This window comes from Ascidiella aspersa, chromosome 3 (assembly GCF_963924565.1).
Source record: "Ascidiella aspersa chromosome 3, kaAscAspe10.2, whole genome shotgun sequence".
NCBI lineage: Eukaryota > Metazoa > Chordata > Ascidiacea > Phlebobranchia > Ascidiidae > Ascidiella > Ascidiella aspersa.
Genome location: NC_139449.1, coordinates 32,616,127 through 32,640,243, shown reverse-complemented (window position 1 = coordinate 32,640,243; position 24,117 = coordinate 32,616,127). Strand labels below are relative to the sequence as shown.

General features: G+C 37.5%; 1 protein-coding gene across 1 annotated transcript in view; it reads right to left on the bottom strand.

The window, feature by feature from the left end:
• Window positions 1–696: 696 nt before the first annotated feature.
• The window catches only part of LOC146162544 (E3 ubiquitin-protein ligase HECW2-like), a 37,112-nt gene continuing 13,691 nt past the window's right edge, over window positions 697–24,117 (bottom strand). The window contains exons 12-30 of the mRNA XM_083385227.1: window positions 21,397–21,449; window positions 20,741–20,987; window positions 20,098–20,324; window positions 19,186–19,349; window positions 18,512–18,633; window positions 18,031–18,144; window positions 17,175–17,277; window positions 16,165–16,386; window positions 15,112–15,239; window positions 14,488–14,560; window positions 12,820–12,883; window positions 12,003–12,117; window positions 10,263–10,388; window positions 9,668–9,808; window positions 8,577–8,805; window positions 7,792–7,925; window positions 6,867–6,994; window positions 5,802–6,000; window positions 697–2,584 (exon numbers count right to left, since the gene is read on the bottom strand). Of these exons, the coding sequence (XP_083241353.1) occupies window positions 2,473–2,584; window positions 5,802–6,000; window positions 6,867–6,994; window positions 7,792–7,925; window positions 8,577–8,805; window positions 9,668–9,808; window positions 10,263–10,388; window positions 12,003–12,117; window positions 12,820–12,883; window positions 14,488–14,560; window positions 15,112–15,239; window positions 16,165–16,386; window positions 17,175–17,277; window positions 18,031–18,144; window positions 18,512–18,633; window positions 19,186–19,349; window positions 20,098–20,324; window positions 20,741–20,987; window positions 21,397–21,449 (2,701 nt within the window). The 3' untranslated portion in view covers window positions 697–2,472. The remainder of the gene's footprint in view (window positions 2,585–5,801; window positions 6,001–6,866; window positions 6,995–7,791; window positions 7,926–8,576; window positions 8,806–9,667; window positions 9,809–10,262; window positions 10,389–12,002; window positions 12,118–12,819; window positions 12,884–14,487; window positions 14,561–15,111; window positions 15,240–16,164; window positions 16,387–17,174; window positions 17,278–18,030; window positions 18,145–18,511; window positions 18,634–19,185; window positions 19,350–20,097; window positions 20,325–20,740; window positions 20,988–21,396; window positions 21,450–24,117) is intronic.

Below are 24,117 nucleotides of genomic sequence, written 5' to 3'. Positions count from 1 at the left end.
GTCGAGGTAATTTTAAGACAACCTCCAATTTAGCCCCCTAAATACTTCTAGGGTTTCAAATGTTGTCCACAACCTGGTGGGGTCGCAAAGGTTCAAACCACTATAAACTTAACGCGATACTTCTGCAATCGGAACTATCCTGTTCTAGGAAAATTACCCACATCCCTAAAAGGAGATCGACTTACGAAAATCTAAACCCGGCCCGGTAGAACTGTAGTTAGGGTTGTCACGTCAAGACGCAGGCCTTTGCTATTACCCTTTGTTGTTATGGACAGTCTGCTGTTAAACTGGGTATGAGCGAAACGTTTTCCCATAATTACAACCTTCAATTTGTTTCATGTTTGTAAAGCAAAAAATAAACTAGATGTCAGTAACTGATACAAGCAAGCCTTTTTTTGAAGTCGAAAGGGAAACATTTGACGAAATTTTTTCAAGATTCAATTTTAGTTATTTTTTGTTAATGTAACGAAACAACTAACATTAACAAAAAAATATATCCAAAATCTAGTAACCGATTAATAGCTACGTTTTAAAATCTTATATAGAAAACCTAAAAAACATTACAAAGGTCGCCGGCATAACTAAATGCTTTTTTTGCCTAACTTCATTTCACAAGCGAATAAATTACTGCCTTCGACCCATTTGTCGTCAGTTTAAGTATTTTTTTCTATGTTTGTAACGAAGCATCAGTGACATTCACATAAAGCAAAGAAGCGACTTTGCGTTTTATTCTTTCAGAGTTAATAAACTTTCAGTACAAGTTGTTAGGTCGCCGCATTAAAAATAGAGGAGCGGAGAAAAAATGAGAGAGAAAGTAAGAAAGAAGAACAAAGATGTTGACGAGCGTCGAAAATAAAGCCCACGCAAAGTAAACAGGACAAGGACACAACCGCGTTTATTATAAAGAAAAGAGAAGCGCAACAAACAAGGCAGTGTGAAGTCCGAGTAGGCCAATCGGGGAAAAGCGCACAACAGAAAAAACAAAAAAGTTGACCGAACGTTACAGACTGAATAAACAAAGCATATTTTGTAGGCACAATAAGCAGAAAGAGTGAGGGTCGGTAGCCAGGCACAATGTCACAAGACAACGAATTCGCTTTACGGTCTTTGCTTGACAATTAAGCGGGTGAGTTCTATCGTAATTATAAGGATTATTTTAAAGATTAGTTTATAGTTTAGGTATTTTTACCAGGGCTGCGGAGTTGGACTCGGAATTCGACGGAGTCACTTTGTTTCGCTGGAGCCGTACGCGGACTCTGGAATCGACTAAAACTACGTAAGACTATCCGGGTCCGACGAGCGCATGCGCGGTACTAAATTTCGAAACTGATAAGGCCACAAACTGTTAGTTATCAAGGTAGAATAGCATATGGTGAAATATTTTCCAACCACGTACTATGGGTGAATAACTTATATGACACCCTATGAGTGGATTGCAGAATATCCATCGTGTGTTATTTAAGTAAATGGTTGAAATTATAGAAGTTGGAGCCGGACTCGGATTTGGGTTATTTAACCGTGATTTTTACATGACAAATTGTTTAAAAATGCTGCAGAGTAATGTTTCTTGAAAACAAACAACCTAACAAAACTACAAAAATTGTGAGGCTTGCCTAATTATGACGTGAGTTCAGAGTAATTACGATGTTGACTCAAACATACATATTCTACATTTAAGAAGACACATGTTGTCTTTTTTAAAACCTTTACAAGGCTTTCGAAAATTGCACCACGTTTTGTAAAATCGTTTTTCAAATGGCTCTTGGAAAAGGCCTGAGCACATGGATATAGACTCGCATCTGAGAAAAAAATCGCACAAATTAAAAATGGTCCAAGAGGTTACTTTGTAAAACACTTGGTGAAAAGGCATTGCGAAATCACAATGAAACGAGAATGTAAAAATCTCAATGAATTCCCGCCGCTATAACACCAAAGTTAAACTGCCAAGCTGCTTAATATAAGCAGATTAAGCACGTATAGGCCTGCGCATTTTATAAATAAGGCACTTCAACTCACACCGTATTACTTGAAAGGTCAACTCGTATTGCCACGTGTACTTTTTGTAAGTGTATTACTGGTAGATAGAAATGTGCAAGCACTCGTAATAACCGCAAACATTATAGGAGAAAGTGAGTATAGTTTAGGCCTTAAAATACTACGACGTTATAGGGTGCATGCAAAAAACAATGAAATATTAAAAATACTTGCTACCAGACATAAAAATAGCACCAAACAAACGAAAGCTTACGTGGTAAAACTGAGCTGGCGCGAACAAATATGGAAAACATAAATGGCAAAGGGTTTGTTTTTGACAAAATAACGAAAGAATGACAAAAAGGTCCAGAAAGTAAAATCATCCCACTTACTTGAAAGAGTAAACTAAATTCAGCGTTTCAACAAGGGCCTCATTCCGCGGAACGAGATCTTCTTTACATTTGAAACCCAGCCGAATAGTGACGTCACAAAGGATGCTCACTCCAGTCCAAATGTGCTTGTTTCCTCCACTGCGATAACGATCTTTTCCCAGAGAACATTAAAGGATGTGTAGGGAGGAAGGTCAATCCGGTTGAAGCAAGTGTGCGCTCTGGAGAAACGAAAGAGTCGTTCAGGCGCGGTTCGATCAACGGACCCTCGGAACTCGTCAATGGACGATGTCGGGCATTTTAGGGTGAGGCGAACGCGGTATACGCGGTTTGAACCAAAGACCCTTGGAACTCGCTCATATGTTAAATTCGACTTCGATCTTCTCACCATAACAGTTTTTTGAGTGGCACTAAAAGGTTGAATGGGGCTGCGAGTTAGATATTGTGGATTATGCCACCAATACATCAAGGTTTACTTTACTGAAAGATTGAGCTTTAGTTAGAAGTGTGAAAAAATGTTTAGAGCAGGGGTGTCCAACTCAAACATGCCGACGTGCTAATTTTTATCCTATAACTTCTTCCCGTGCCTAAGTTTAGTAATATAATTATTTCTAATAATAAAAGAGTTTTTTACAAATAATTAAAACGTGTAGTTAGCAGTGCGCATTACTGCATCTAAATGTCCGTTGTTGAGCCGACTTTTGCTTTTTGTTTCTTCACACCAAACTTTATAGTTATGTGAATGCTAACCTCCACTACAATATAATGTTATAGTATTAGAAGTAATTGTTAGTTGTCGTGATTGCAGCGATTGTTTTATATTGTGAACAAACAATGGTATATTGTGAACAAACAATGGTATATTGTGAACAAACAATGGCAATTTACTGCATAAAAAATTAGGTATATTTTTACAATTGGCCGAATAGCAAATTAAGTAATTTAGGGGGGCTTGCATGCCATTTTTTGTTTGGTCGCGTGCCACACTTTTGAGACTTTTGAGTAAGCAGAAACTTATGGAGGTTTCGTTGGTTTTTCTACTTTGGCCTAAAATGACGAAAAACCAACGAAACAAACTTTGGCTTTGAACGCCATTCGGCTTGAGCAATGAGCAATCAGCATAGTTTGCATGTTCGGGATTAATTCAACAGTGATTTATTATCTTATCAAAGGATAGCGAGCCTCTATATTCAATTGCAGTAAAAACATGTTCTGAGAGAAGAAACGCACACCACAAGTTCATAATATTAATAAATCAATTGAAGGAAACACAGCTGAGTCTTTAAACCTCGCAAATCAGCAACAATGGACTAGCTGGCACGGATTGTGGTGAACGCAGATTTGGTTTGAAAATATACAAACATGCAGCCGTTTCATTACATAGTTGGTGTGTTAAAACAGCTTAGCATTTGTTGGAGATGGCACTGACCCAGTTTATCAGGTTTTGCGCGAAATGTTCCGGGAAAACTGCGTTTCTAGGCCACGAAGAAATACGAGTTTTTCAGCGTTTCTTGGTGGTTTGACGGCGCCAGATGTCGGTTTTAAGATAAGCGAAAACGCCCATAACAGCCACAAAACGCTCGGACGTTTATTGACAAAGCACCATTAAGCAGGGTAGGGCTCGTCTGGGAAATCGCCGATTAAATTTCTCGAATAATCGACGGAAAATCGTTAAATCGGTTCAACGAATCTTTTGTAAGTTCGTCAACACCTTAAGAACCGCCAAGTTGTTAATTTCAAACGCACAAAAAAACTAACATGGTACAACTGGTAAATATTTTATGAGCTGGCTTTTTGTTACACCTTGTGTGAAACTTGACAACATAATTGTCCACGCAAAGTAAACAAAAACTTACATATATTTAAAAACATGATAAAAATAGAAATAAATTTGAAATATAGGTACTGTGGAATAATGAAAAGAAGTAAATTTAAAAAAGTAATTTCAGAAATATGACAAACCTATATAAAAAAGAAACGTTTTTGCGTTGAGCGCCGACGAATAAGATCTAATTGCACACAAAGTATTATAAGAAAGCGAGTAATGTTGGTATAATAGAAAAAGCTGCGTCGTTAGAGTTAGAAAACGCTTTTAAGGTTCAGCTTAATAAGGAACCGGATTGAACATTTCAAGCCGTGGTGTTTGGAGCGATATAGGTTATCTTCAGTAACGAGGAGTCAGAAATAAGGCAAGACTTCCTACCCACTACACACAAGACACAGCACAAGCGTGGCAAAAATGCCATACACGATAGCCGAACTGGTTCAGCTGGATTTCTTTGCTTTTGGTGTAAACTGAGTAAATATTTTACGAAGCGGCCATTTAAAGTTTGTAAGCCTTAACCAAGTATCTTACGTCATTATGCGTTTGGTAGGTTTTTAGACTTGCAGTGGCTAGAATATTTTCTAGATTTCAGTAAAAAAAACATGCACAATTTCAATTTATCATACTAAATAATTAATGTTCTTTTGGGTTAATTAAAATGTATGTCTTGTTTAAACTGAGTAAACATTTTAGGAAGCGGCCATTTAAAGATTACGCCTCAACTATGTATCTTGCATACATTTGCTAAGCAAGAGAGTCGGCCAATATTGAAACTCATCTCTAGTTACATATATGTGGGGAAAATGCATTTTTTACAAAATCTACCTTTCAGTTAACGGTTTGTACATACAGTGTGTGAGCTGAAACAACTACTAGACGTAGAAGCCTTGATAGAAACAAAACATACATAAGCCCAGCTGAGTAGGTTATAGAGAACTATTTCTTTGTGTGGGTAGTGGGTACTAAAAAATCGTTTACTTTCGCGTAACTTCATGCATACATAAAACAGTGTCTTCCTACTACAGATAGACCCGCATTTTTTCATTCCAGGTGTTATAAGTTTGTAGTGGTTAGAATACTTGTGGCTAGTTTATTTTCTAACACTCGGTGAAAAAACATACACAATTTCAATTTACCAAACTACGTATTTCATTTTTTTAATTTTTTTAAAATAAAATATATATTTTGTTTAAGAATCGTCACAAAACGATTCCACATTCACGAATTCGTATTCTGATGCTCAGTAAAATACAGAAATGCTGTTTTTGTTTTGTTTTTACCTATGTGGCTTCATTTAGGAATTTTTTCATTTGTTGTATGATGGGGGCGGACCGATATTTTTTCTATCTTTATTCGAATATCAGGCAATTTAGACAGGGTGGGATCTAAAAATATATATTAAGAACTAAAAATATACATCGAGGACCAAAATATGAAGTTTCGGGAACCAAAATATACATCGAGTACTAAAAAATGAACAATATGGACTAAAAGCTGTAGATTGTCTTTGCTGTTAGTGTACGCTTATTTCCATGGTCGCCGCAAAAAGGCAATGCGCTATACCTAAGACCAATAACCAAATACCTAAAATACAGGCACAACATATTTAGTACCTTGGCAAGCAGTGTACTTTTCCCCACTTCTCTATGCAGAAGCGCTTGGGTCCGTTGGGTCCCCTCAGCGCTGCGAAGCCTTCGTACGGAACACTGCTGGTTCCTGTGACGAACTGAAGCAGCCGGAGACGACGCTCGTTGTCGAAACGCTCAAGCGCCTCCCAGAACCACGCGATCACAGGGTGGAGGTCGAAGTAGCCTGGAGAGTGTGAAAAGATGGTTTATATACATCGACAATGAGAATAAAGCTTTTTTTTTGTAGACTCGAGAGTGTGGAAATATGGTTTATCTATTTTAAAACAGGTACAAAATGTTAGACTGGTGGAAAACGTCTTAAGGTTTTCAGAAGCGCCAGAAAAAGTAGTTGAAAGTCATTAAAGTTTGGAGAATTATGGTTGGAGGTTTTAGTTAGACGAAGTATGGAAAGATCGAAGCTTATGTGGAAGTGGGTAACATTTTTTTTTTAAGCTTCGAATATTTCTTTGTTCATTTTTACCCTCAGGTAAAACGTGAAGAGTACCTTAAAGAGCGTGTTTGAGAAGACAAATTATAAATTTAAAAAAAAATTACAATAGAATAAAAATAAAAGAACAACGTAGCCTGAGGTTTTTTGAGCGTGAGAGCATAAGTTTTTTTATAGTTTGATAAAGCGTGTTTAGAAAGATTTAAACCTAAATAATGAAAATTAAAAAAAACGATAAAATATACAATTACGGATTCTGTTTATACATTTAGATAAAACGAATTTTAGAAGCCCCTAAATTAAAAAAAAACGATTAAAAACCCACCCCACCATTTGTTGAGGAAAAACTAAAACGAACGATTTACTTGAAGGGATAGAAAAACATAAAAAAATATAAATATATTTATTTTGTTTGGAAAATGATGGTTTGACCTATATTCAAATTGTTAATATATTTGGCTAGTTGAAGGTTGTTTAACTCATAAAAAGTTTTGGGTTTATCAACTGAACCGGCAGTATCGGTAAGTGCCCCAATAATTTAACCCTCAAAAAATGTTGGAGGGAGCAGCCCCTGAAGTGGTTGTTCTAGGCAGTCGACTCACCTCCCCTATATTCGGTGTGCTGTCTCCAGTCCTTAAGGTCGATATCGGCAGTTCCGCAAATGACAAGTTCCAATTCGTGGGCGTCGAACACGTTGAGCAGTCGTAAGTCGATCACCTCGTTAAAGCCCCTGCAAAGTAAAGCACAACAACGGTGGAAGCGTTTTTCACCAAGACCCTCGGACACTTGTCACGACTACAGACTAATTAACCAGGGTTGCCACAGGGTTATATAAAAACAAACATATAATACATTCAAGAAAATTTGTAGCCTTTTAAATACCTAGAAATTTTGATATTATTCGGACGCAAAACAGTAGCATATTACCATTGAAGCCTCGCATCGCTATGAGCAGGAATCGAAATATGCGACAATGCGTCGCCGATACAAACCATTTCAATCAACAATTGGAATTAAATATCGTTAAAAAAACTTAACCTGAATGCTATTTAAGAGAATCCCGAGAATAGATTGTTTTTTCGGGGTATTTCTTTCCAGGATTTGGTTGTCTTTGACTTATTATTAACATGAAGCATACTTAATTCGAATGAATCAATAACATGTGGTACAAACAAACTGATTTTCGAAACAAACTGATCCAAACAAACTGATTTTCGGTCTACTAAGTTCTGTACTTAGTTTAATCTTTATCATTGATGTGCAACCCGTTTGTTTTTCACCAATAAAATATATTAAGCACTGGCAAACTTTTCATACAAGAAGGCAAATACAACAAAAGCTAACACCTGGTAACATACGAAAAATACCTCAACAGCCTAAATAAAAAGCATGCTGCTACATTTACAAAATCAGTCATGCATGAACTCAACCCTGCATAGAAAGAAAGTTAGTGACAAAAATACTGCAATGAAGGGATGTTAAGTTAACAACAAATGACGCGGCGTCGGTTTTAAGGGGTTGTCCTACCTGACCAGCCTGTTGGTTTGATCGATGGTTCCCCTGATGACCCTCCACTTCACCATGCGGTCGATGTAATCCTTCTTGTTCTTCTCAGTCACCTGGATGTTGCGTCCGTTCGGCTTTAGCTCTTTCTCCTTGATCTGGCAAAAGAAAAATGACTTAAGTTTGAAACAGCTCCAAGTTTGGCGTTGGATTGGTTTTAAGTCTCACGAAATTAGAGTTTTTTTTCTCAAATTACCACGAATGACCAAGGCCATGAGTTCAAGTCTCACACAAGAAGCGTTTTTATTGAAGGTAATTGCAAGCTCCCACTGGCCTAAGAGCGTTTCACACATATAAGCAACTCTAAATACGGTTATGTATTGTCGTAACCCACAGTAAGGTTGACAAATTCTTAGCTGTTTTGGTTTTGTAAAATTGATGATAAGAGCCTATATGTGGAGTTAAAGGAATTTTACTGAAAAGATTAAATTAGTTAGGAAAAAGGGGTAGACACTGACAAAAAAGTGATTGTACAAACAAGTGCAATTGGGTAGCGTAAAATTCCGAAACAAGGGTCTGTCATTTTTCACGAAGCAAAATAAAAAAACAAAAAAAAAACGAACCTCTCTGAATTGTCAAATAAAATGCGAATACAACCTGAAAAAAAGTTCCAAACATGTGGAAAGCAAAATTCAAAAAAAAAACTTACCTAAAACGAACATCTTTAAAAAAGACAAAAAAGCCCTTACCCCGACCGAAAAAAAATAATAAAAAATCGAGGTTAGGCAATGCCAAAAAAAAATACGCACTTTGCCGAACATCTCCTCGTCCACTGTGAAGGTAAGGTCCAGTACGTCGGTGATGTCGTTCTCCTTCATCCAGACCATGGACTGGTAGAACTGCTCGTCGACGTAGCGCAGGTCGGACAAGTCGCACTTGGAGCGCAGCAGCATCTTGTACAGAGGCCGGGTGAAGAAGGCGTCCAACAGACAGTGGTGGACCAGGCACAGGCCGATGATGCGGCCCGCAAAACGAAACCTGTGATGAATATGTTGTTGCTACCAGGCATAGAATATACTGAAATTATAAGGATGCCTTTATCAGGGAGAGTATAACAACGCCACGCCGAAGTAAAACGACACAAAACCTGTGCTGTACATTATGCTGTTGCTACCCGGCATAGTATATACTGAAAATGGGTTCTTGTGGTATTTGTTTGTTTTATTCGACGTTTCGGCACCCTACCCAGGATGCCATCACCAGGAAATGTAACAACCCCACCCCAAATGCCACGCAAAGTAAAACGTTTACGTTGACTACGCGTGGACACTACGCTAACCACGCGTGTGCTTAAACTGCTCTGAATGTTTTATGAGTACAGGGTTGATATACGCACTTTTACTAAAAAATACAAAGAAAACCATCAAAGGCCACACAAAAGTAGGTATCATTTTGAACGTTTCGAAATACTCTTTAATGATACGTGATATTCTTTTACGTCCCACTACAAACTCCAACCATTATGCTCAAAAATAGGAAGAAGATCAACGAAAATCTAAAGTTTTTTAAAGACCTAAAATTGGAACTGGCCCTGTTTTGAATACAGTTCGATCACAAAACAGTAGGTATAAATTGTATAGGAAATACAATATGAAATGTTTTTAAATCGTTTTTTTAAAACGACATTTTCTAAACAAATGTACCTTGACCTGAACTTGAAAATAAGTTTAAAGACTATTAGAAATACATCGGACACTAGCACTTGTTGAAGCCAGGTACTGGCAAAAATATTAAGCCAAAAAACAACTTTAGGAGCATATTTCGGATACATATGGCACACTTATTTGAATACACGGTTATTTTTAAGGAGAGGTTGTCAATCAATTTAGCCGACACTTACCACTCTATGGAGCTGTCAACGAACATCGACATGGGGCTAATCTGGACGGTGTAGGTGTCAACAGCCGAGTACTCGAACAAGCCGTAGTAAGGGTTGAACAACTCCCGCGATAAGAGAAAGAAGAACTCACGAGAAGGACCGCTGTAAAATTGCAATAAGTCAGTTTACGAAACCACTTCGAAGGAATAAGGCAAAGATTTTGAGTCATCTTACGAGACTTTTTTAGCTATCGCGAGTTTTTGAAATATTAAAGAATTAAAAACCTAATTGATTGCGTTCTATGCAGAAACAAAGCCTATTTAGATTTTTGGGTTGAGGGATAAGCTATAGTTTGTATTTTAAAAAGCATCAGGTTTCGATTGGGCCTAATACAGATTTTTAGCAATAACAACCTTATAAAAAATGTTTTTTTTAAATTACACCCTTACATAATTTTCCCAATTTTTTTCAAAATTTTATGCTTGTGAAAACATTTTTTAATTTTATCCGATAAAACATTTTTTTAACTCTTGTTCATTTCTTTAACAGCTGAAAACCACGCCTGTTCTTCTAATGCCCCAAATTTAACCCGGGAAATCCCCAGACCCCACCAAACCTGTAGTCGAGTCCCTCTTCTCCGGCGAAGGAGATGAAGAGTTTGCTCCTCTGTAGATCCTTCCTCGGGATCGTCATTACTTTGCGGAAGGCGTCTTCCAGAAGATTCTCTCGGTTCACCACGAGCCTGGACACAAAATGGCGCTCAAAATATGGACGGGAGGAGTCCGTTTGGTGGTAAACGAAAATATGAAAGGATTTTTACAGGACGGGTTAATTTAAGATAGTTTTCTAATCAGTGTGGGATAGGAAAAAATGGGGAACACCAATAGGTTAACAATTCGTACAATCTTGCTAGTGTGCATAAACTTTAATCACGCAGTGTGCATAAACTGTAAAATCGAAATAAGACCTAAATTAACAGAATAAGGCCTATACAACGTAATACCGAATCTCAAACCCCACCTCACTACCTTAACACTATTTTTTTAAATTTTAAACCTAATCCGATATCCAACATCCATTAGGCGCCCCTAAACACAAACCACGGCAAACAATTTGGTGCCAAAACAGCGGCGCAGCAACAATGGCGGCAAAACGTCGACACCCAAAACGGCCAAACAAGTGTCCCCAGTCCAACATCCTCTCCCTACAGTTTTAGGTATTGTTTTGTTTATTTAGGCCTATTTCGAAGAATTTGGGACTTATTCAAAAAGCCTTAATAAGAGGATTTATATCTTATCGTGGCGTGGATATTACTATATATTTGGCTTTATTATGTCGTTGGTCAACAGATTAAAAAAAAGCATTCTAACGAGACTTTTAAAAACACATAACTTAAGCTGGACATTAAGTAAACTCAAAGGCCCTGTGAAAAAACATAAGTTTTTGTTGAAAAAACATTTTAATAAGCAAATGAATTAAAATACTTTTTTTTTTTAAAGACTTTGTGACCACTATGCAAATTTAGCAGGTGAAGACAGAGCTAGCCATATCCACACCACTGCTAGTTTATATTCTCACGTGGCGCGCGATTGTCCAATTTTCGCGCGAACCCGATTGTCGCCGCCTCAAACCGTCCCGTGACGTCATAATCGTCACGAGCGCGAGCGTCGAATTACGTCACGGCGTCGAGCGGAAGGATTCCGCTTTCACATTTCGACAATAGCAGATCAAAGCGGCCGGAAAGGCGATTGCGACGATTTCGAAAACAATTGACATGGTGACGTAACAATAGGCCGTTGTTGTTGTTGTTGTTGTCAAGGGGTATGTATTTTTTTGAAATATCGCGCTCAAAGAAACGTTAGATTTTAACAACTGGCAGTTTGGCAAATTAAGGGCTGGTTGGGTTTCTTGTATCAGGGTATTTCTACTCAGAGGTAATATTATAAGGTTGTGAAGATCAATTCGAAAGCCTCCAATCGACGCTAAACTCCTACAACCCCGTATCACCCTTGTATACGTATGTACAGCTGATAAAGGAAAATGCCGATAACCAATTTTGATCAATACCCCAATTTTGACTCATTTCAGGTCATTTGTGTCGAAATATTTTTCTCTTTTTTTAAAGACATGACAAGAGCGGATAAAAATACGTTTCGTTCGTTTATTTTTTGTTATTGTATTATTTATGTCACTGCATTTTGTCGTACTGTCGAAATCGTCAAAACGTAAATATTCACCAAAACAAATTTCGGCAAACAAACGTAAACATTCACCAAAATAAATCACCGAAAGAGATAACGGAAAAAACGGAGCTTAAAAAACAAGAAGTGACTTAAATTTTATTTTCTTAACTCACTTGATCTTGCCGGGTCCTTGTCCGTATCCCTTCTGTTCAAGCTTGCGATAAAACCCTCTCAGCTTCGAGTCGAAGTTGCGATGAAGACGACCAGCCGCTCGTGACCGCGTTGCCACTAGAGGGAGACAAGACAAGCGTTGTTACGTCACTTATACCACTCAGTTTTATGAAAAAAATTAATTTCGACCTTTAAAGGAAAATTGATAGCCTTTTAAAAACCTGAAATTTGATAGCTCGAAGTTTTTTACTATCATTCGTAAACATAAAAGTATAAGGTCACCGTCTACAGAATAACAAACAGCTAAAAAGTTTTATCTAACTGCACTTAATAAACACATAACTTGCTGCTCATAAAATAAATCCAAAGACTATTAAGACTTTTTAAAAACATAGAGTAGTTTCTTGACTTTAAACTACAAAAAATATTAAAGATTTTAAAAGACTTAAGGTCTTTGTGGCCGCCCTGGACCAAAAGGAACACGCAAATGTTTGAACGCGGTTAGTTTTTTTCAAGTTGTAAAAGGGAAAGAGAAAAGTTGAGTGGCTTAAATAAAATGAATCAAAATTTCGCCGGGATTTTTTTTAACTAAACGGACAACAGAGCAGACTAGCTGACGAAATATTTTTTGTAGAGTAAGTTTTTTATTTTAGTCTTGTTATTATTCAAAAAAATCTCCTAAAATTCGAAAGATTCTACCGTATTCGTTTTCAATGAAATTTAAACAGAAAAAAGAACAAAAAAAACATGCAACGCCTCTATAAACAGTTTTGCATTTGATGCATGACGTCATTATAACTTTACGATGACGTCACGTACCTGGAGACGCGGTCGGCGATAGGCTGGGTCGTTCGGCCAGCACGGCTCGACCTCGGTCGTTGCTCTGCGAAAGAAACCTTTTTTTTTTTTTTTTTTTTTTTTGAGTTTTTTTATCAATGAAAACAACGTAGAATTTAAAATGGCCAGTTTGTTCTTTCGAACATGTCAACCATAGGCAAAAAGTAATTTACAGAATCCGATAAATCTTTCTAAAAATTTTGGGAACCGGCAGAATGTTACGCGATTTACTGATGACGTAGCAGATACAATGGGGAATAAAACTTCTAACGACACCCGAACTTAGTTATGGGATGATTAGATCGATCAAATTACGCTTGATACTCAAAACGGATCACACCAGTAATTTTGAGTTGATAAGTGGAAGGCCCTTGGCAGAGTTTGACAACGTCAGAAACTTATGGAAAGGATAAAATGGCTTAAACTACACAAATTATGGTCGGTTTTATGTGTTCAATGTTTCTGTCTGATTTAAGATGGAGTTGTTAGTAACATTCAGCTTGTTTTGTGTTTTTTTTCACTTATGTTGAGGAAATTTAATAAGTCTTAGTTAGAAAGCATAGGCAAACATAAGCATAGAGCCAAGAAGTTTTTCGTAAATTGCTCGTAATCATAATTAAACGAAAACTATAGTTAACTGTAAATATGTAAAACAGTGACTTACGACTAGGGATGTTCAAAGTAGAATCCCAAGGTATTCTAGAATAATAGGTTTCGAATCTAGAATAACGAATCCAGAATAGCGAATCCTAGTATATTTTTATTAAATTATTTATCCTCGATTTTGTTTGGGGAAGGGATTAATCTTAATCTACCCTACAGGGCCCACAATCACAGCAAAAAATAGCCCAAACAATTTTCTAACATGTGAACATTATAATAAAAAAAACTCTCTCATATGTTTAACATTCTTAACAAAGTTCTGTCATCTTAAGCCGTTCTGTAAACTGTAATATGTCAACTGCCCAGGTTGTGTCCAAAACTTATATTTTTGCCAAAAGTGAGCAAATGCAACACTGCACATAAAAGTCTTAAGCAATTCGGTCCTGATTTTGAAGGCATTATTAAGTATTATTGCTTCTTTTTTGACTAACATGATCTGCTATGCAGTCATATGATGTACTGCAAAGAATACAAAGTTATTATTGACATAACGAATTCTTGACAATTACGTGGTGCATAACTGCATAATTTCCCTGAATATTGGCCTAAAGTTGACCTTAAGTAACCCCATAGGGCATTTTGTGGACGGCCAGCACGTTTTGCAACGCTATGTTACTTTTGCAACTTAACGCATTTAGGGAAATTGCAAATTCCACACCAGACATTACACGTTAGCCGCTCGCCCAATAACGCTTGATTGACACTTAATTATTAGACGAACGTTATCGCGAGACGCGGTAATTGGTCGCCCGAAAAAACGCTGACAGTGCACTACAAGGTTACATTTAAAGCAAGCACTGTAAATTGGTCGCCGCGGCGACAGGCCAACTTACCACACGCGTTTGTGCAATTAGGCGCAACAATCCGCGGTAAAACATTAAATTATATCGGTTCCAATTACCCGAAATAAATGGCAGAATTGGATTCGAATCCCATCTGGATTCGAATCCAAGGATTCGATATTCTACTTTGAGCATCCCTACTTACGACGACAACAAAGTTCATGATTTCTTCCTCAAACATGCTCAACATCATATTCAGTTGAAGGCTGTTCGTGTACCTGCAGATAAAACAGTCACATATCGTATAACGCTGCGACCACCACCATTGCGTTAACCGAGTAGATCTAGCAGGTGAAATGTGGCACGCGCCTTGTTTAAGTATGGCACTCCGGCACCTCGAAAATAATATGCAAAAACTAATATTGTTACCCTTTAAATATTTTTATAAATTGTTGTAAATGTAAGTAGCAGCACTACTATAATATGATAACTAAATTGGTAGAAAGTTCGTATTGACGCAATTTTAAGATGAAATTTGAACCGAAGAAAAGTGAAAGGCTCGGTGTTGGGTAAAATGTTTCAAGAAACTTGTCTTTCATGGAAAGAGAAACTATCGTCCTTCTGTCAGGCGAATTTATGCGTAGAGCTTTTCAGTGTTATAGACATAATATAATCTTATTGTAAAGCTAGGAGTGGGGACAATTGGACAGCAGACGGCTTTTAATTAGGTGTTGTCGACCGAAATGTAAAATTTTGTCATTGCATAACATGTTAATGCGACAAATGCTCGTTCTATTAGAGTAAGACCATTCTCAGACAGGCCACCGACCTTTCTAGAGCGGGCAGCCCGTCGGTCCGCACGGCCATCACTTTATCCTGGAGAGACTGGCTTGTTCCGATCGCTGGAAATCGTTCCCTCAATATGTCCACTACGTTCGGCTGCTTCAGGAAGGCAACCTTGATTGAGAGAAGTAGATTACTTTAAAGTAGAGCTACGGAGGTGGTTAAAAACAATCAGTGTCCGACTTGAGGCGAAAAAAAGGTCGAATTTTCAGTTAATGCGCACGTCAGGCTCGAGTCCCGAATCCGACTCCAGCGAAATTAACCGAGTTCGTCGGGTCCCGTTTCCGTATTCGACTTCACCGCCCTTCTTTTATCTGTTTTACAACTTTGTTTTTTTGAAGATTTTCCTCAATTTGACCCGTTTACAACATCATTTGTTCAGATCGATCTTCTCAAATACATTTATGTTAAATGTGCATATCGCGCGTGATATCAGTTAAAGCCAAAATCGATTACAAAGCAAGATTTACCATCCACAATAAACAAATTACGCCTTTAAACACGATTTTTTCACGTTTACCAAAATAGTTCGGCCCTCAAGAACAAAGTATAAGTAGGAATTCGAAAAAAAACATTTTTTTTAATTTTTTAAGATATATCTTTCTTTATCAAAATGAGCTCCAAAACGAAATACAAAAACAAGCAGTCAACTAAACAATACCGCTGCAGACTTCCCATGTTTCAAAAAAATATAAAAACTTCAGTTTAACGCTTACAAACAAAATTCTACAAAATTTTAGCCCAAAACTATGCAACTGCGGTCACAAACAAAAAACACATATTTTAAAAAAGAAAAAAAATCCAACCACTCTCTCGACTCCTCGTGTCTCCCCCCCAAAAAAAACTTCACTCACAAAAAACAACAACAAATAAATAAATAAAACAAAAAATTCAGAATAACCTCACCACTCCCTCGTTGCTTACAATAAAAATCTACACAACTTTACCCAAAACTACGCAACTTCGGTCACAAAAAAACAACAAATTAATAAAAAAAAATATTTTTAACAGCAAAAAAAAAAAACGCAGAAAATCTCACCACTCTCTCGTTGTACGTCACTTCCTGCTCGGCGGGCGCCGCTTGCGGCGAGCGAGAGCTGGGCGCCTGGAGCCGAGGTTCCGGCGCCGCTGGCACCGCCTGGGGCTCCTCGATGGGACGCGAGCGGTGCGAGAGGGTGCTGTGGGGCCGGGGAACCACCTGGGGCGCCGTGGTGACCAGGGGCGACTGGACAGGAAGTCGGGACTCGTCCTCGTCGGCTTCCTGCACGAATCGTTGTCGTTTGAAGGCATTTTTTTATTTTAAAAGGGGACAAACAAAAAAAATAAAACGTACTGGTGTTTCATTGTGGAGAAGAAAGATATTTTTATGCTTAGTTTACGTGATTTTTGAGACACGGTTAGTAGTTCGACTTTTTTCTAAAAACTCTTCACTTTTGATACTCTACCGATGAACCAGATGCATAAACATTTCAAAGGTAATAGTAATAAAAAAAAAATTCAAGAATAGGTGGTAAACAGTCATATCTTCAGATTTTACAAAATTCAATTTAATAATTATGTGACTACGAATAAACAACGCAATCTATTTAACGTTAGTTTCGTACTATTGAAAAGCAAAATATCGTCAAGCGGGCAGTAAGTTCCTTCTCGGGTGTTCTTGGAAGTTTAATCGAACAAATGGGTGATTTCCAAAAGCTATAAATGAGCGGATCTATTGTCTTACTTTAAGGGTTTTTAAACCTGGGTACGCGTATTCCCAGGGCCCAGGGGTAAATTTCGGGGGTAGGCGAGAAAATTAATTTTACTGGCACCTTTGTCGATTTTCCGCAACATTGAAAAAAGTTTAAGCTTACTAAGTGCAGCGTTAAAGCTAAAACCACCAGCACTGTTTCGTAACAAGTAAGTTTTTAAGTATACTTTTATTGCAAATAAACCATTAACTCTTCCAATCCTAAAAAAACCTATATTGTCTTTTCATTTCATCATTTTTTTTATATTTCCCATACATGCAGATAAATAGAAAAAACAATTAATAAACTTCTGTTTTACCTGGATGGTCGCGGTTGCGGGGGAAGTCCCCGAATCTGTGGCGATCGAAGACCGGGGCGGCGAAGAATGCTCGGCGGTTTGCGCATCGTCATCATAAGGCAACCTGTGACGTAACAACGGTTGTTTGTTTGCATTTAAAAGAGGCAAAACCACAGTGGTAACTAAATATAGAATTCTAGCGAACAGTTTGCTGAAGAAAACAGCCCATTTCGGCCTTGAAGGTGTGTTAGTTAACACTTTCGCATAGCGCGCTTTTCACAGAGCAACAACTGTTTAGGACCTGCACTTGAACAACACAAAAAAGGATTGAACAAAACAAAAAAGGATAATCATTCGCATATAAGTCTGTTGAAAATTAAACATCATTGCTACAAAGTTCGTTGCATAGGGGCACCCATTACTATTAGATAAATATCCATTTAGTTATAGGGTGCTCTTCCCATACTGTAATTTTCGGCTGTGTTTTGAAAAACGCAAAAAATGCTTTTGCGAATTTAACTAATGTTTCTACTAATAACTCCACCCAAAACTGTCCAAAGTTTTTTTTTGTTTCAAACAAAAATCCTAAATTTGCCCCTGCTCGTTAAATGTACTAATTGTCTGCGTCTTGGGTCGAGATGTTAACAAATCCGAAACTTGGCCGCAATCAAAAAGAACAAATAAAATCTGGTAACGTTGGTCATTACGGCTACGCAGATAATTTACTGCTTGTCGACATATTTGAAAATAGTTTTAAAAGAAGAGATTGTAAGCCAACATTTTGAGCAATGTGCATATATTTATCTGTGCCCAATGCTAGGGGGCCATGGCCCACAGGTTGGGAACCCCTGCTATAAAATGTCGAGGCCTCACTCACCTGGGATCGAAGAAGGTAGTTGACCTGTTGTTGTGGTCGATGAAAAACGGTTTGTCGCAATTGTCCGTCTTCATTTCCCAACCGTTCGGCAACGCTTTCGTCGGGTCCGAAAAACTAAAAAAAATCGAAATCACAAATCAGATGTAATATATAATTGAGCAACAAATAATTCAATACCCATTTTTTTTTTAAATACTTCAATTTACAATTTAAAAAAAATATTAATGGTTGGACAATTTTTTTTAATTTAAAAAAACAACCCGCTTAAAAGTAATTTTATTTTAATTATTGGAACGACAATACCCCAAATGAAATACCACTAAAAAATTTCGCGGGTAACTAATTGCGGATAAATATAAATACCCGCATATCTTAACCGCGATTTGGCTTAATATTTGAAAAATAAACATCAAATAATTTATTTTGTTACTGGCAAGTGAAAAAATCTATATGCTGATAATTTCGAGAAGCGTCCGCTTACCAGTTGATAAACTTGACGAGGTCCTTGTTGTGCTGATACTCGTGGAAGATGCTGCGGTCTCGCGTGATCTTGGTAACCATGTACTTCACCACAGAACGCTGAGCGTACATTTCGAACGCTTCCTGCAACACAAGCCTACTTAAACGTGTGCTGTAATAAGTTATTTTAAAACGTTCTAGTCAAGTTGTTGGTAGAAGAACCTTAGTCCAAGTCTTTTCAAATAAATAACAAGTCAAGTCCCAGTCCAAGTCATCAGTTGCCCAAGACAAGTACTTGCCATAAAAATAAAAACGTCAAACTGTTAAAATTGGTAAACTTGTCCGATAAATAATGAGCAGAAGGTCAATTGAACAAATTAGTACAACGCAAAATAAAGCAAGAAAATCGTTTTATTTGCCAAGAATGATATATATCGCAATTTCACAAAAAATGCTTAAAAAACAACTTATTTCAATTCATGCCTTTTTTTTAAAAGACTTGTCACTTAAAGTCATTTAACCAAAAGACTTAGTCATTTAAAAACAGTGACGCAATTTTAAGTTAAGTCATTGACTTTAAACATACTCCGAATTAATCTCAACAAATCTACCCAGGTGAACTACGAGCAAATTAAAATCGACTCAAACCATGGGTTGAAAACACACAGGTTTAATAGTTCTATATTTTCCCCTTACCCTGTTCGAGCTGAGCAGTGTGAAGAACTGTCGGTGGCTGAGAAAGCGATAGGCTGGGTTGTCCTTGAGCTTGGCGTGTCGTGACGTCGACTCCGCGTCATCGACGGGTGGTGACGTCACAGCTTTGTTGGTTTGTGACGCGCTGGGAGCTGGTCCGTCGACAACTGGAATGTAAAAAATGTAAATGTTTAAGGGAACGAAAAACTCGGAACTGCTGTATTTGCATTTTAAGTTTAGCTTCTTAAACAGTTTTTAACAGTTTCTAAGGTGTAACTTTGAGTTGCAAAATGTCCAAACGTAATTAGTATTTTTATTCACGGCATTTCGTTTTTTTTTGGAATTTTAAATGATATTTATAGGAAAGCGAACGAAAATGTTTAATGGGTACGAAAAACTAGGAACTGCTGCAATTTCTAAGTTTAAAGTTAACGTTTGACACTAAAAAAATAATTTTATTTCTAGATTGCTGTTCAACTTTTTATTACAACGGCAATAGAAGTTTCGAAAAATTATGCCGGTGATAGAAAATTGAAGTTTTTTTTAAGTTTCCAAACAAGTTTTAAAAGTTTCTTAGGTATACATATTTAATATTCACGTCATTTTGGTTTAGTTAATTCAAAAAGACATTCAACACCTAACAAAGACAATTTATAGCTTATCAAAGACCTAAAATTAGTTTGTTCGAGGTTTTTTTAATATTATTCGGACGAAAACAGTATAAATGACATAGTCAACACAAGAACAAATATAGTCAAAAAAACTGTTTGTCAACGTTGCAATAGCACCAAACCCATAGCTTAAGTTGCAAAAAAAAAGGAAAATTAATTAAACAAAGGGTTTTTCAAAGGCTTTCCAATACGCAAATTAATCGAAAAATCCAAAAACTTAAGATTCGAACACCATGTCACTAACCGTCTTCGTTGCCATTAACAACGACAGCCTCCACTTTTGTAGGAACAGCAGGAGGACTTTGAGGTGAAACGGTGGTGTCTTCTCCGGATGTTGGTGCCTTCTCCTGCTCCGATTGTTCACTGAGGTCCTCCGAACCCTCCTCCTTGGTCGGGAGTCTGGAGGTGCCGGTGCTGTTGCCAGGGGTAACGGTGATGTCGGGCTTCGTCACTCTGCGGATGCTCTGATACCTGGATGGGAGGAGCGTATCACGAGGTATCTCGTGTGTGGCCAAAACATTGTTCCGCTTTCGGTAGATTTTTGGCTGCACTTTAAACAATTTAAACAACAAAAAAAAATGGGGCTGATATAAAATGTCAATGCAGAAGCTAATACAATTCAAAAGTTTTATTTATACTGAAAGGATAACTTAAAAACCCTTTAAATCGTAAATTTAATTTGACACAATAGTTTTAGATAAGGGGACCTAGACTCAGTGCTATAAAATTAACAAACAGTCCATTAACAATGTTTAATTTTTTACAGTGTACGTCAAAACCAAAGTTCAGCTTTAGCATTATTACAACTTAAGAATAAAAAGCAACGAATTCCAAGTAGAATACAAAAGAGGCAAAAAAAACGCACAAAAACGAACTAGCAAAACTACCTGCGCATCACTTGCTGGTAATTGCGGTCCACCTTCACCGAACTAAATCGCTTAAGCCTGCCCCTAGTGGCGCCGATCCGCCGCAAGGGGGCGCGCGACGTGGTGGGCTGCTGTTCTTCCTGCGTGGTGGGGAGGACGCTAGAGGGCGTGGCGACGGCGGCCGTTTTTGGTCTCTCCCACTGTGTAATGCGATTGGAGTGGTCCAGGTAGAATTCGCGCCCGTGACGGTCAACGCAAGCCTCCCAATCTAAAATTGGGATTTTTGTGTTAATTACCCAGGGTTGTTCGATAATATGAATACCAAGGGGGTACTCGTCCGATACTAGGGAGGTACCGGCACTGATCTGATAGCAAATTTGTACAGGAGTTTTAGGTATAGTAGATTATGCAAATTCAGGTACTGCGCTGTTTATACAGCGTCAACGTTTCAACCTTGATTTGCTTATAGACGCAGCGATCCAAAATGTATAAAAATAATAAAGTTAACTAAAGGTAACCAAACTTTTTAAAGCTAAATTAAACTTTGGACTGATGACCTTAAAGCGGTATAATTATAAAAATGAAATTTTAGAGTTTTGTAAAGCATGATGAACGTTTTATAAATTTCTGTAGGAAATCATCAAATTCCATTATTCAAGTTATAAACCAACTCTTACTTGGGGGAAGTCCCTCTTGTGAAGGTGACGAGTCGACACTCCCCGAATAGGATCTAAAAAAAAATAAAAAACTTTTTATTAAAACGCGTGGTAAAAATTCTTCACATTTTAGGTTGTTGCTTCGGCCAACAAACAAATATCAAATAAATCAGATTTTCCTTACTCTACCTAAAAAAATAACATAAAAATTGAATCTTTTGCTGTCCGATCCGACTCTAATTAAGTCATTACTATGATCAAACAAGCCATATTGATGAAATTAAAACGTTGGTATTTTTTTTTTAGTTTTAGGCACATTTTGTTTTACGTTAAGAATGACTATCTTCAGTTTTTAATTAACTATGTATAGATAAATATACATTTGAAGATATACATGGTAGAAACTTCTATATTAATTTTATATCGGATCGGCAGCAACAACGCTGTAGTACCGGACAAGTTCAATACTACTACTTGGTATCTAAAATCGGCTCCGATAGAGCGACGGCCGATTTGGCCGAGGTCGTGAGTTCGAACCCCATCGCAGGCTTTATGCTTCTAGCATGGCCTTGATTGAACTACATTCCTGATTAGGGAGAGTCATTTCGTTAATATCTATCCCGGGGAACACTGTATATTAAAAATACAGTATTTAAAAAAAAATTAAACAAAATTATTTTTCGTCAGCGTTTCTCAATGGTCGCGACCCAAAATATTGGGCGCTGTTTGATTTGGTTGGGTCGCCGACTACAGTAGTTTTATTACGGTTAGATTTATTGAGATTGTCCTGAGCAAGATTTGCCCAATTGTAAAAATGTTGGAAGCAATACGATGTTCATAAAAATATTTTTATATCTACATGTTTTAATTAGTTTTTTTTTTTGCTCATTTATAAAAAACGTGTATATCTATTTGGCTATCTATAAAAAGGAATGCTGTGTTTTTGTCAAAATAAAATGTTTGAATATTTATCATACCTCTAATAGTCACGGCGATAAACTGTTTAACGGATAATAATTTTTACCTATATTGTTGTGTAGCGAAGACATAGCTTATATCAGGGGTCGGCAATCTTTCGCATGCAGTGTGCCATATAATATGAAACAATTTTTTATGTTTGGTTATGCACTGGCAACCAGGGCTGCGTATAGTCGGTTAAAAACAACCAGAGTCCGACATCGGCCAAATGCGCTATTTCGTCGAGCCCCGAGTCTGGTTCCGACTCAAGGCCACTTAAGTTTAAAACTAGATGGATAGTAAGGTTAAGAAATCCACTCATAGTGCTCATGGAAAATATGCCACCGTAAGCTATCCTACACAACAATTTACAGTTTGCTGCCTTATCAGTTTCAAAATTTGCATGCGCACACGTCGGACTCTGGTAGTTTTACCGTCTTAATCGAGTGCCCGAGTCCCCTGCTGTGATCTGCTAATTTACGAATAATCTGGCGTCTAATTTAAGTGTCTTTTAAATTCTGCTAAATTCTGGGTGCTGGTCTGGAATGCTACCACACTTTCGTCCGAGAGTTAATATCGCTCACAATAGTTGGGAGTTAGCGTTTGGGCGGACAAGTATTTTCTTACATATTTATGCCTTTCTTGCAATTTCAAATTTGACACCTCGTTTCGTTAGTGTCATATCGTGCGCGTTAAATCATTTGGCGTGCCCTGGAAAACCATCTCGTGTGCCAGGGGGCTGACGACCCCTGTCTTATCAATTAAATTCGAACTATATTCTGTTAATGTCCTATGTTCTGTTGGCTTGCAAAAAGTTCATTGAAGATAAGTGGGTCGCCAAACCTTCTTTGCTAAACTTACTACTTTGAAGTGATAGTTTATTTTTAGGCAGGTATTTTGTTAAATTGTGTCACTGGGATATAATGCTAAATAGATAAACTTTTAAGAGTCCCAAATCGCAAGAATCAAACAGAAAATACGGTATTTTACAGGTCTATTTGTATTTATTTAGGGTACTGAGAAACAGTGCTGCGGAGTAGGAGTTGGACTGGAATGAGACCACGTAAAACTACCCGAGTACCAATACGCAGTAGCCATTTTTTAACTGATTTTTTTGGCCGCCAATTGTAAATTGTAAAGGCGGAATAGCATATGATGGATATCCACCGTATTTAGTTACGTAAATTTGCGGAATACAGGCTGAAAAGTCAGAGTCTCACTCTGGCCGGAGTCGGACTCGGGTTATTTTTAACCGACACGGCAGCCCTGCTGAGAACCCCAGGTTTCTTCTCGAAGCAGCCTAAGCACTCCAAACTCGGCTTTTAAAATAAAATTTACTCAATTCTTGTTAAATGTAATAGAAATAATTAAAACGTTTGCTTTTAAAGAAATTGGCATCGTTTGTGTTAGAAAAAGAAAGGAATTCGTTAAGTCCATAGTAACTTTGTATTCTTTGCAGTACATTATTTGTCTGCATAACAAATCACGTTAGTAAAAAAATAAGCCCTAAGACCCAACAATGCTTGAAAAAACAGGACCGAATTGCTTAAGACTTCTGTGTGCAGTGTTGCATTGTACTCACTATTAGCAAAAATATAAGTTTTGGTAACAACCTGGACTGTTGACATATTACAGTTTAGACAACTGCTTCAAATGACAGTTGTTAAGAATGTTAAACATATGGGAGATTTTTTTTATTATAATGTACACATGTTAGAAAATTGTTTGGGCGATTTATTGCTGTGATTGTGGGCCCTGTAGGGTAAATTAAGTTTAATCTCTTTC